The 13,815-nt window shown below is 41.3% G+C and overlaps 1 protein-coding gene across 2 annotated transcripts in view; it reads left to right on the plus strand.

Annotated features, from left to right (window-relative positions):
- The window catches only part of znf609 (zinc finger protein 609), a 104,862-nt gene extending 92,908 nt beyond the window's left edge, over positions 1-11,954 (plus strand). Inside the window, exons 4-8 of one of the 2 annotated variants that reach the window (XM_015377578.1) lie at positions 1,466-1,553; positions 3,408-5,715; positions 5,800-6,157; positions 7,899-8,276; positions 11,388-11,954. In XM_015377578.1, the coding sequence (XP_015233064.1) occupies positions 1,466-1,553; positions 3,408-5,715; positions 5,800-6,157; positions 7,899-8,276; positions 11,388-11,431 (3,176 nt within the window). In that variant the 3' untranslated portion in view covers positions 11,432-11,954. The remainder of the gene's footprint in view (positions 1-1,465; positions 1,554-3,407; positions 5,716-5,799; positions 6,158-7,898; positions 8,277-11,387) is intronic. The other variant, XM_015377579.1, reaches the window with a different exon arrangement.
- The last annotated feature ends 1,861 nt before the right edge of the window (positions 11,955-13,815 follow it).

Consider the following 13,815-nt stretch of genomic DNA (forward strand, 5'->3'; position numbering starts at 1 on the left):
TTGTATCCGGATACAACGTTTCAGTATCGATACTTTTTTGAGTATCGATACTTTTGACAACCCTAATTTGAATACGTAGTTAAAGAGGCCCATCTGTCTTGTTCTTTCACAATTTAGTAATCCTACTGAATAAACAACATCCAACAAGAGTCAGAGGAGCAGATAGTAATGATCCTTTTGGCTCGTCTTCGAAATGCACCTTTCATTCGGTTACTTCTCCTTTGATCGGTTCCCATCTTGATCTAGTGATTGGCAGGAGAAATTGTGCATTTAAAGAATAGCCCCTTTGAGTCATAGAGTGACAATCATTTCTTTAAAAAAGTATTTCACTATCCCTTCATGTAGGCCAACTCATAAGATGTCTGTATCTGCCAATCCTTGCCAGTAGGAGGTGTCGCCCGTCCGCCATGTTCTTCCATGCAGAGATGTTAGCATATAGTAGTTACAAATTTCCTACGTTGTAGTAAAACAGGCCGCTATATGTTTGTACATATCTTAGTGACACATTAACCTAACACCAGGCTTAAATATTCGGCATGCATTTTGCTGAATAAATTGTGATACTAGTGTCTTTATCAGAGAATCTGTTGCAAATGTAACCTTATTTCTTTTTAAAAGTAGCCTTTAAACGCAGCAGGGAAAGAAATGGTTGAAATCAGAACTAGGACTAAACCCTAGTCCTTTATTTAGGTGTAAACTTAGTGTTGGAAGTGATCTTCTGGAACTAATTTGAGGTTTTAAATGTGAGATCAGGTGTCTCACTCAGTGCTGGGCAGATTGGGTAGCGTACGATGAGTGCTACATAATTCACGCTGGCCAAATGGCAACACAGAAGCTTCTAGGTGTGACAGATTGCATCAATACCAGGGAACTCAACAGGCTTTTCTTGCACACTCATTTACAGTCCGTCAAACAGAACCGTTTGCTTTGAATTGGTCGCTTATTTCTCAAAGCGCTGCTGTAGTCAAACCCTCCCTGAGGATGAAGGCTTCAGGCTGCAGAGTGAAGCAGAGTGTTACAAAGAAATATTTCCCCCTTAGTGATTTTCCTTCAGGGAAATCTCCTACATTTGGAGATGACTTTATTTAACACAAAGGATTTTTTCCCTCATTCCCTGTAACCGTACTACTAGAAAAATCTCTGAGAGACCCTATGCTAGTATCTTAAACAGGTTTTATAATACTGACAGCCACAGAGTCTCTTCCAAGTCATCTATGGGATATCAGGCAGTCTTGCCCCTGCGGCTTTAGAGGGGAGATTTAAAAAAAATAAATCTTCCTTATGACATCATTTAGAGAAGATTTGTTCAAGCTGCATCCCTATTGCCCTTCTATTTATAGTCTGAAGGCAATGCAATGTTTCCTGCCCTATAACTGTCTATATTACAGCTTGCCTGTTTTTGTAATCCACTATGACGCAATAGTTGCTTTGCAAAAGTGTGAATTTATGGTTTTCTTTCTTTCAGGCATGCTTGTGGTCAATGTCACTTGGAGGAACAAGACATATGTGGGCACCTTGTTAGACTGCACACGGCATGACTGGGCTCCCCCCAGGTAAGACACATCCCCTGTTTAGTTCCTTTCAAGTGGAGAAAGCAGCTTTAGCATGCAATTAAATTTGCTGTTGTGCACGGGAATTGTAAATGTCAAGGTGAAAGAGGGTTCACAATCACAAATCACTGATGCATACTCTATCCAAACTCTCGCTACAAAGCCTCTTAACCTTTTCATATTGCATGTGATATGAATCTGCTGTAGCAGCAACAGCTCGAGCACAGACAGCCCTAATGCAATGAGTTGCCAGTGTGCCGCTGGACCACCGAGTGCATGTTAGTCTTTATGTTGAGCCTAGAGAAACAGGATTCATTGGCAAGCAGCTGATGTCTCAGGAGGCAGCAGTGGAAATAGAAAGCTACTCTAACAAGCCAGATTGCAGAATCCAATTATTGGACTAAGAGCTTTTTTTCCCCCCACAACATTGGATAGCATTTTCTATCACAAAGGCAGCCATTTCTAACATCAGTCTCATGGCAACAGCATGGGGGTATTTATTTGGTCTTTTCTCTGCAAATACCCCAACATTGTGGATGCAAAATGTATTGACTGTAAAATGACATCACAGCTTTACTAAACACCTGCTGTAACCAACAGTAGATGGAAATCTAGAATTCAAATTGGCAACTAAGTGTATCAAAAAAAAAAAAAAAAATCAAGATTAAATCAGGCCTAATGGAAAACAAGTAGATGCTTTATCCCACTAATGTATTACTGTGGAGCTCAATTTATAATGTTTGCTAGGGTGCATTTGCACCAAGATTGTCTTAATGTTTGCAGCATGACTACATAAAGGACCCACCATAAATTATTCAGAAATCTTTCAGCAGACTGAATATAAACTTGGGCTTGTAATGAGTCTAAATTCCTGCACCGCTGTCAGACTGCGGATGTATTCACATCCCCTGCTGGGGCTAAAGTTGTTTAGAGAGACTTGTAGAGGAAGCCGTGAGTCATGGCAGCTCTGGGTTTGACTTTGTTGCAGACTGCTAACCTTCACTGCTGTGCAGAAAGATAATTAGGTTACTGTTAGTGGAAGATAATCCCACACTGCTATTTGAAGTGTTTAAATGACTTCATGTTTTGATTAGAAAGGAGCTTGAATGTTCAAAGCTCATTTATTCAAATGGTATTTGCTTTGCTTTCATTTTTAACAGGCTCATTTGTTTTTGTTTTTAAGATGTAGGAGATTATGTAGAGAAACAGTGTTTCCATAGCTGTTTATAAATACAATAATGAGGAAAATAAAGATTAGTTTCACTATTAAGCATTTGGTCATTTTTTATACTCCCGTTTTTTACTCATTTGTTTTTGTCAAAAGAAGAATTCAGGTACTCAGGGATTTTCTAATTTATTATAACCTTGGCATTACACCAAGGTTTTATATGATCTAACAAAAAAAATCTAAATAGATAAATTATAGTGTCAGAAGTAGTTAACAGGTATAGCTTTCTACATTTTTTACTTCCACCCTTCGCCATGTAAAATGTATTTATGGTCACATGAATAAATAGATTTTTGTTTGAAAGGAGGTTCAGAATAGGCTGAAAAACTATTTTATTTTTAATTTGAAGCTTTATTTTAGTTGTGTCATGGCTTTGGATATACATTTGGATCTCAAATGTTGATTTGGTTTGCAGTGTTATCTCAACCACTCAAAATTAGATTTCCTTACAAATTTGTTAAAGTTAACAAAATCTTCTAAATAAAGGCATGTCTAAATCTTTTTTGAATTATAACCAAAAGTATTAAGACAGTTTGATTTTTTGCTTTACTTTTTTAAACATAAAATTTTAAATGTCTGACATGTATATCTTACTAACTAGTTCATACATGTTTTCAACAAAACTGCAGATTTTGTGAATCGCCCACAAGTGATCTGGAAATGAGAAATGGTCGTGGCCGAGGTAAACGGATGAGACCGAACAGCAACACCCCGATCAACGAGAATAGCAACTCGTCAGACAACAAGGGTGCCACCAACAACAAGACACGTGCTGCCTCAAACACCAAGGGCCGCAGGGGCAGCCAGACGCCATCAGAGCGCCGCACCCCTCCGAACAGCAACACAGAGGACATCAAAGCCAGCCCTTCCTCTACTGGGAAACGCAAGACCAAACCTGCCTCTGATATGGAGCCCAACTCCAGTTCAGAGGACACCAAAGGCAACAAGCGCATGCGGACAAATTCCAACAATGGAGGCGTGGGTGCTGCAGGTCTCCCAATCCCTTCTGTTAAGACGGAATCTCTTCCACCTCCACTCGATCGAGGCTGCCCATCTCCAGTTCTTATTGACTGTCCACATCCCAACTGCAACAAAAAATACAAGCACATCAATGGACTGAAGTACCACCAAGCCCGAGCCCACAATGATGATGACATAAAGTTGGACTTGGATGGAGACAGTGAATACGGAGAGGACTCGACCCTCCATCCTGAACCGGGAAACTGTAATGGGGCGACTATCTCCCAGAAAGGATGTTTGTCTCCAGCTCGTTCAGTTACTCCGAAGGGCAGGAACTTTGATGCACAGAGTCCTTCCCCCTCTCCTGGGAAGTTTGGTTCAAAGCAGAGTAAAAAGAAAACAGTTGAGACGGATCCAGACACAGGAGGTACACCGATGGATGGCTGCGAGGATGGACCATGCCTTACTGATGAGGCTAGTAATGACGGGATAGACGATAAGAGAGGATCGGATAAATCAAAAAAGGCTAACACTGGTACAAAAACTGATAAAATTGCCCAGAAAAACTTGAAGTCACCACGTCCTATTGGCCCTGGGCCTCCAGGATCCCAACAGATGTATCCTTTTCCGCCTGGGAACCAAAATCCCTCCCCAGGACTAGCCCCAATGATGCAAGGAATCCCCAAGAGCCCCCAAATGAAAGGTGCACAGCCTAAACCTCCAGTTATTGGAGATCCAGCATCAAGTAGCTCCAAAGACAAGAAGAAGAAGGACAAAAAGAAAAAGGATGGCGCAAAGGACGCTGATAGCCCTAAGCCCCCAGGAAAGGGTGGAAAATTAGAGGAAGCAAAGCTTCCATACTCTGAACCTTGTGACCAAGGTAATAAGGGCGAGAGTCTCCTCAATGGCTCCTCAGACCCCCATCAGAGTCGCTTGGCCAGTATCAAGGCAGAGGCTGACAAAATTTACAGCTTTTCTGACAATGCTCCAAGTCCGTCTATTGGTGTTGCCAGTCGGATAGATGGCAGTGGGATGCCACAACCTCTTACACCACTTCACGTGGTAAATCAGAATGGTGCAGACAACTCCTCAGTTAAAACCAATAGCCCAGCATATTCAGACATTTCAGATGCTGGGGAGGATGGAGAAGGGAAACCAGAAGGTGTCAAGGTCAGGACTGATGACCAAACCATCAGGGAAAGCGTCAAAAAAGCACTCTTTCCAAACCAAACACCCAATAAAGAATCCCCTTACTATACCAATTACGACACTTATTATTCTCCTAATTACGTCAACCCCAGTCCTGGCGGCCCAAACCCAGCTGCACCAGCGGCTGAAGGTCAGGCTAAGATCAAAAGAGATGATGAACATGACCAAGCTGAGGATAAAGTAAAGGTTGAAGTTCATGAAGAACGGAAATCTGACCCCAGTGGTGCTGGCCTACAGCAACAGCAGCCCTCCGTCATCCAGCAGAGGTCCAACATGTACATGCAGCCTCTCTACTACAATCAGTATGCATACGTCCCTCCATATGCCTACAGTCATGATCAAAGCTACCATAACCACTTGATGAACACCAATCCAGCCTTCCGGCAACAGTATGAGGAAAGGCAACGGCAGATGGCTGAGCAGCATCGAGCTGCAGAGAAGAAGTCGGACGCTGTCATGAAAGAGCGAGAGGCCTCCATGAAGGAGGAGTGGAAACAAAAGAGCCCAATGCCACCAAGCCTTTCCAAAGCCCCAAGTCAGTCCGATCTTGGAAAGGTACCCCAGGCGCCGAGCAAATCCAGAGACTCGCCTTCTGAGTTGACCTCCAAGTCTATTGGAAGCATAAAGGGGGAGGACCCAAAATCCCAGCAAGCTGAGGGGTTAAAGATGAAACTGTCTGAAGGGGGTCACCATGGCAAGGAAGACTCTTTGCAAGCTCTGGAGTCAAGAGGCCAGGCTGGAATGGAGCAGGCCATGTGGTACAGACAGGTAGTACCGCTGTATAACCCGTAGTGAAACTATTTGATAATTTTACATGTTAGGTTTGTGTTGACTCTGCTTTCTTTCCCTCAGCAGTACCCTGAGAGCCAGAAGCTCCAACCAGAGGAAGAACACCAGCAACAGCAGCATCGCAGGAAAGAAGAAAGGGAACGAGATCGAAAGCTAAAGGAAGAAAGGACCAGGCCAAAGGACAGTCAAAGTGGACCCAAGGAGGATGGAAAAGACTGTAACGATCCTCGAATCAGTGCTGAAGAACATCGAGCCATGAGCAAAGACTCTCGTTCTAACCCCCACATGCAGTTCACATCACCACTAGCACAGCACCAAGGCTACTTGCCTTACATGCATGGTTACCCCTATGGACAAGGTTATGACCCCAACCACCCGGGATACAGAGGCATGTCTTCAGTCATGATGCAGAATTATCCAGGTATGTTTTATTATTATTTTTAAAAATATTAATACATTTTTACATTATTTGGTTTTTATGCATTGTGCCAGCTATAATAAATGACTGAATAAACAGAATATTTTCACACACATTGTTAAACTAGACACATTTAGAAGATGTAACAAGTAATCCTACTAGATTAATGAATAAAAAAAGATGAATAGAATATGTGAAACACTTTTGATATACTGAGATGTAATACTAAGATGTAATATGTCATTCTGATATTTGCCACTTTGTTCAATTGAAGCCAACTGTCATATAGCTCTTTATCCAGCATGTAGTGGAAGAAACTTTAAGTTGCTGTCAGGGCTTTGAAATGGGGAGTTCTGTTTTCTCCCAGATTACTGTTAAACCATGGCTCTATCAACTCTCAAAATGCTTATTTCCAGCATGTCAATTTCTATCATGTTAGAAATGTTTTGTGCAATGCCCTCCACTTTTCTATGAATCCTCACTTGACCCGAACACAGCAGAGAAGTTGACGCTGCTCTGCCATGCAGCATGGGTAAATGGGCGCTATTTAGGTGGCATAAAGTGCGTTCTACATCCTTGTTGCCGTTAAACAGTGTAAATAATCCAGACGAGACTCTGGCCCTGCACATGCCAGTGACGTTACACCCTATGATTGGCTGAACGTTGCCACGATCACGTAAAATATTGTGGTTCCTCGGACAAAGATAATGTAATGCAGTGTACGTATGCGGAGTCTGATGCAATTTTCCTGTTGGTGTGTATAATCACGATGAAGTTTTACCTGATGGATAACGAAACTGAAAACATCTGTTTTTAGTGAAGTAACTAAGTAACTTCAAGACCCGGACATAAAGAGCAGAGCTAGGAAGCGCTTGGCTAGCTCGGCTCAGTAGCCAACAGGTTAGCCTCTTTCACCTCGGTCAGATCCCCGTATTAAAGGTACAGTGGAGGATTTTCGCAAATTTTTTTGAAGACCTGCCCTTTCCACTTAAAAAGCACATGCACAGATTTGCACCGCTCCCCATCTGAATGCTGAATGTCCGCCCTAACCCCCAAATCCCTCCGTCACTCTATAGAGCAGGGACTATATAGTGCACTTGATAGCGAACTCAGTTAACTGACCGTCCAGACAGATGATCACTACTCTTTACTCCATGTTGGTCGTATAACTCCTCCTCCACCTTGTGAGGCCTGCGCCATCTTTATTAGTAACCTCTGTTGAGTAGCGACAGCCTATGGCGACAGCTGGCCGCTGTGACAGCAAATCCCATAATACTTTGCGAGGAGAGCTCTCCATGCGTAAAGAAACTTGACTCTGGGTTACCTTGAACTTTCAACTACACGCCTAGAGATGCATATCCTTACAAACTGCGGTAATCCTTACTTGAACTCATAACAGACCCTTCACTAAAACTGCGGTGAACTGTTTAGTTTGTGGTTCATATTGCACTCATAAATACAATCTAATCAGTAAATTCCTCTGTCTATCAAATCAAAATTTAACATGACAGATCAAACAACCATCAGAGACGCATCTGAACTGTTTGGTCAATGGGGAAAATATCTTTAACAGAGGCTGCTTTTTTTTTTTTGGAAATATTTAAGATGATAACAGAATGATTTACTCTAGCTTAAAATTATGAAATTCTTTAAGAGTTGATGTATAAAACCACATTTATGATGTCAACATATGTAGTGAAGGTAAAAAGTGTCCCAATCTATCTGTTTTTTTCTCTGCTTTCAGGTTATCTATCTGGAGGTTATCCATTTTCTACTTACGGGGGTAAAATAGCTGGAGGTGAGGAAGGAAGCGAGAAATCCCGCGCTAGCCCCACCGTCACTAAAACGGCAACGGACCCCAAAGCCCTGGACGCGCTACATCATTGCGTCACGCAGTACAAGAGCAAATCCCCCACGGTTGGCGATAAACCGCCCCACGACAGAGAACGGGACCAGGACCGAGGGGCTGCCGTGGAGCGAGAGCGGGAAAGAGAGCGTGAGAGGGACAGAGACAGGGACGTGGACCGACCGCGTACCTCACCGTCCCAGCGAATCATGCCCTCTCACCACCACCTGGGATACCCGCTGCTCTCAGCGCAGTACGACTTGTCCTATGCCACAGGTATGGCGGTCCACAGTGATCCAAAATGTTCTGTTCATGGCACAGTGAACAGAAGATCAAGATGATCTAATAAACCATTAGTTGAATCCACTTGAAACAATGTTTTTCTATGTTGTGGATAGATCTCATTACTAGTCCCTAAACTGAACACTTTCCAGTTCAATACCAGCTTTCTGACTGCAGACCAGGAAAGCACAGAAGGCAGATAAATACACTGCAACTTCAGTTTAAAATAGTAATGGCTGTGAGATGATTTCTAGCCCAGATGTCTGTCCTGTAGAAATAAAACTGAGTGTTTCTTTGTCCAGGGTTTATTTGAGTGGAACACCCTCGGGCTTCACGCTGTACTTTTCAATTACATTTATGTTGTCGGCTCAAAGGCAGCAATCTGCAAAGAAACTAAATCGTGTCCAAACAAAGCCCTGGTCTCTCTCTGCTGCAGTCGAGCACAATATGCAGCGCAGCTTTTAGCCTCTCAGCTCATCCAGTCTAAGTAGGTCCTTTGAGGACAAGTGGATCACAGTGTTTATAATAGAGATGTTGAATGAGCTGCAGAGACGCACAGCTTCTGCAGCCTGCAGCGACATCTAGTGGTTGCTCAGTGGAATAACATGTAAAACTGCTTTACAGGACAGGTTACATAAAATGGAACATTTTGAGTGATGGGTTAAAAATCTGGACAGGTTGTGATGCAATTCTTTTCTGTAATGTCCTTCATGGAGTAACCTCTGTGAAATGAGTGACTTTAGACCAGTTTGTCTTGCCATAAGGGATATATATCAATGTTTTTTATTTGAACTCTTTGAATAGTGACATGTTAAAGTTAAAGCTGACTTACTGACCTAATAATTATGCAGAATTTTTCCTCAATTAAGTGAAAGAATTTAAATTGGTGCCTAGAAAAGTGAAACCTTCCCACATGGAAACTGTAAATTAACTCTGTGGTTTGAAACGCAAAGCAAATGAATTTTCTCTAAAAGTCCTTCATGTTAAGTTGCTTTTATTCATATAAATCATCTTATCATTTCCAGCTTCTGAATAAATAAGGAGTTTCTCAATTCTCAGCATTTAAAACTTAATTTTATCATTTAGGAAGTTAAAAAAAAATATAAAAGTTATGCGTTTGTAGTGCAGCTGTCACCACATTGCTGCTCAGCAGGAGGGGTTGTTGCAAAGCCACTCGAGGCGGTCAGCCGCTCCGACTCGTATACCTTCTAACCAATAAGCTTTGAACAGTCCCCTGATGTTGGCTATTATGTTTTAGTTAAAATCAAATCAGACTGTTTGGAAATCAACTGAATTAATTTGGACCGAAATTGATGCTCTATAATTTGATGTGAATTTGAACTTATAAAACCCCTTTAGATGAGATTTGTATATAGTTCTGTATAAATACACAGTTAATAAAGAAAAAATAATAATAAAATGAAAGAATAAATATTAGCTTAATCTGCATCTGGTATCTATAATTAATGAATATATTAGATTAATTATATAGTATGCTGTCATTTGAAATCTTGTGATCTTTTGTGATCTTTTAAAGCAGTTAAAGCTTGGAAATTTTTTGTTCACCTATGAACACATTGTGTTGCTCTAAAATCTCTGAACAAACTTTGTCGAAAAGCATAATCACTTTTTTCTGGTTATTGGTGAAGGATACAGGGTTAAATGCATCAATACATTTTCTAAATAACATAATTTTAGTAAAAATACCATCTGTTTATACCAGAAATTACCATTAAGAAAAAAAAAATTCTCTATTACTCGACCGTTTAACAAGTAATCAAAATGGATAAATAAAGTTGAGTCTAAGCCTAACTGATAATCTGTCTTTAATTTTTCCACTTCCTAGCATTTTTTGTCTTCTGGTGTTCCAAATCACACCCTATCCTTGCATATATGAGAACATTTTGTCTTTAATACTCCAAAGAAAAGTAATATCCAGTTTTATTTCCCATTAAAGTAAAATCACCTGTTGTAACAATCCACCAACGCTTATTTTTTCCCCTTAAAAAGTACAAATAAAGAGGATGAAAGCCACCATTTTAGTTTATCTACGGTACTGTTTGCTCCCAAAAATAGGCATCAATTCCTTTCTCAGCATCCTAATATGTCAGAAAGGTCCTCCACGTAAAAATCGCCATCCCCAGGCCATCGTTATAGTCTTCACACAGCTGGAACTTCACAAGTGTCTGATCAAACTTAGAATAACATACTTTGTAAGCCAATAAAAGAAGCTTTGTAATAAAGCAGGGGTCTTCAACTTTTTCCAGGCCAAGGACCCAAAAACTGATGGTAAGATGGTGCAGGGACCCCCTAGCTATATATATTTATATATGAAATTGTGTTATATCAAACTGGTCCTATAGTCACTCTATTACAGATGGAATAATGTAACGGAAGTAATTTCTACCTGGGACTATTATAGAATTTCTGATTGTGATTCCTGGTTGATGGGACAGGTGTTGTGAATGAAACGGTTCCCAGATTGAAAGAGCTCCTGTGTGTCGCTGAATGTGTGCATTGATGACTGAAAGACATCTCCTGCCTCCATTTATCTGTTTACTACAGTGTGTTGAATTCATGTTAATGTTTATTTAAAGACATTTCAATTAGTGGAAAAAAATAGCAGGGGGGAATATAAAAAAAACCAATCAACCAAAACTTTCACAACCCCCATGCAGTACCTTTGTGGACCCCTAGGGGTCGCGGACCCCCTGTTGAAGACCTCTGCAATAAAGTATCAGAAGTGTAGGTGGTGGGCTGGAAAGATGGTTCTAATTTCTATGTCTGAGTGAAAGGAACAATAACTGGATATGCACAAAAATCGGAAAATTTGAATTATAAAAGAAAGTACTTGAATGAAAATGTGTGTAAAGTTATATGTAGAATTGTTTTGTGTGTTTATTATATAATGGGTATTGTAAGACTTTTCTTTCATATGATTTTCTTTAAGTGAAATCTGCATTTTTATGCAAACTGACCTCAGGAAGACTAGCGATAGCAGCATGATGCTCTGATGCTAACGGGGATCTAAAAACAATGTTCAGGATCTCGTTCTCTATCCATAATAATCTGTTATTAACAGTTTCTTCTTTCTGTGTCTCGTAGGGAAACCTGACCGTCACACCTCAACCCTGCAGAGGTTCATGTGACTGGCTCACATGAGAGCAACATCCTCTGGTTGTTACCTTCTAGACATCAGTTGAATGGTGTTATCTTTATTTTTTAGTTCCCCTGCCCCAAGGCAAGGCAGAATGTTGTTGCTGTTTTTTTGTTTAGTTTTTTTTCCTCCTCCCCTCGTAAAAGACCCCAAATTCTCCGATCCGAGGACTGTAACAGGACTAAAAGCAACCCAGGTTCAAAGCCATGACTCTGCTCCTTCATGCAGAGGAAACGCCGGCCCGCTGATCATCTAGTCTTTGCACTGTCGACAAAAACAATGCAAAAAGAGACTATTGGACTGCCAGAACAGCTTTCTCTTTTTTTGTTTTTTTGTTTTTTCCTGACTGCATTGTTTTTTTTTTTTTTTCTTCTTGTCACTCAGAAAGAACTTTGCAGGGGTTTGGGTTTGACAGTGGGGTGGGAGAGGCGTCAACTGAAAGATGGGCTTACAGTGCGCCGTGAAACAACGGTATATCCTAAACTTGACAAATGTTCGGCTATATTTAGTGGGAGGAGAGGGGGGGGGGACTGTAACAGCTGCTTCCTTCAGAGACTTAAAAACCTGAGCCTGAAGTTTTCCCATCTTCATCTTCATCAGTTCTCCTTGTTTTTTAAAGGAACTCTTCATCTGTAGTTTCAGGGATGACGCCGTCACGTTTTAGCGAAGGGACCGCACACACCTCATGGAGAAACACTATTCATGTCTCCTTTTCTCTGTAAGCTCTCTGTCATATCATTGCGTCCATCTTTGGAAGTGTCTTCTGCTGGTGTCGTTCATGTTTTTCTGTTTCCCTCCTTCACCATGAAAGGAGTCGCATCCACTCAAACGGTGAAGCCACATCAGCAAGCGATCAGGCCGCACACGGTGGACATTTTGTTCAGTGACCATGCTTCTCTCACTCTGTTTTCTGTAAACAATGTAAAATTCAGGCTCATGTATTTTTCTGCTGTAATATAGAGGCTTTACAACCTTTCTGTGCATAAATGTTTGTATTTATTCAAGCATGCAACTGTTAGAGAACCTGTTAAAAAGCAGTCTGCTTTTGCCACACTGAGCTCGGCTCGATGCTGCTGCTGGATGTTTTGTACGTTTTCTTTGGTGCTTTGGTTCGGCCCGTCTTGCCTTGCTGGATTTACATCTCCATTCCCTCCAACATGTGCAGTCCCACATCTAAACTGCCGTCTGATAACCGCTAATCCAGTCATATTGGGTGGCAAACAAAAGGAGGTGAGAGGGCTTTTTTTTTAGGCTAATGTGATCAAGTGGCGGGGTTTTCTTTTCCCTTACTCATGTGGCTTCACCGTAACAAAAAGACATCAGTGGGCGTGTTTCCTGTGCTCACATCTAGGTCAAATCTATGACAATGAACCATAGCAGATTTTAACAAATACGTCAAATGGACTCCCTCGCAGTTGTCCAGTGAGCTTGGAAGCGAAGCACCTCAAAGCATGTGGGTCCCACTCGCTAAGTTTCCAACCTTTAGCTTTAGGTGGACAGAAAGCGTGCCCCGCTCCACCAGAGGCTTTAAATTACACGCCATGGAAACCACAGGCGCTTTAAGTGAAATACTATCCATATGGTGCTCACATTAATTACAGGTTACTGATTGCTGAAGGTCATAACATGGTGTTTGAAGCATTTTAATGACCATGTTTTTATCTCATTTTTTGTTTTAGAAATAATTTTATCGCCCCATGTTCTTTTTTTGTTTTTTTTTATCAATCAAGGCTCTGCACCAACATCGTTTCTGGCCTCAGGAACCCATGCAGTTCCTGTCGAAAACGAGGCATTTCTCACTGTTAAAAAGCTGCAGCTCTTCATTTTAAGGTTGATGGACATTCCATGTGAGAAAGTTTCCCAGTTCCTTCCCTCCCACTGAAAAAAAAAAAACCCAAGCTCACAGGACGGTTTATATTTTGACTTTGTGCGCAGTATAAAGAGGAATGGCTGACATGATTTAAAAGCTGAATGTGGTGGTGTGTGACTTGTACTTAATCTGTAAGGGTAATCTAGGCAGCTGTGATGTTGTCATTAAAGTCAGTGGGGTTTTAGTACCAGCAGACTGCATATAGTTTTATCAGACAATGGTTGTGACAAGTGCATTTGTTCTCTCTCTCTCGCTCTGAGGGTAGTGTTATCTCAGTAGTAAGCAAAGCCCAGTGAAAATCATTTATTCTAAAGTGTATGAAAAAGCCAGAAAAGTAATTTTTGCTTTCAACTTATTGGAAAGTGCTTGGCTCTTGTATTTTGCAGGACTGTATTTGTTTCATGGTGAAGAGTATATTTATTGGCCAGCAGTTGTCTCAATTGGTGCCTAGTCGAACATTCTTCTGTGAAAACACAGAGACACTTGCTCGTTTGTCTTTTCCCCCC

Source organism: Cyprinodon variegatus, unplaced genomic scaffold, assembly GCF_000732505.1.
Source record: "Cyprinodon variegatus isolate N-32 unplaced genomic scaffold, C_variegatus-1.0 Scaffold156, whole genome shotgun sequence".
NCBI classification, from domain to species: Eukaryota; Metazoa; Chordata; class Actinopteri; order Cyprinodontiformes; family Cyprinodontidae; genus Cyprinodon; species Cyprinodon variegatus.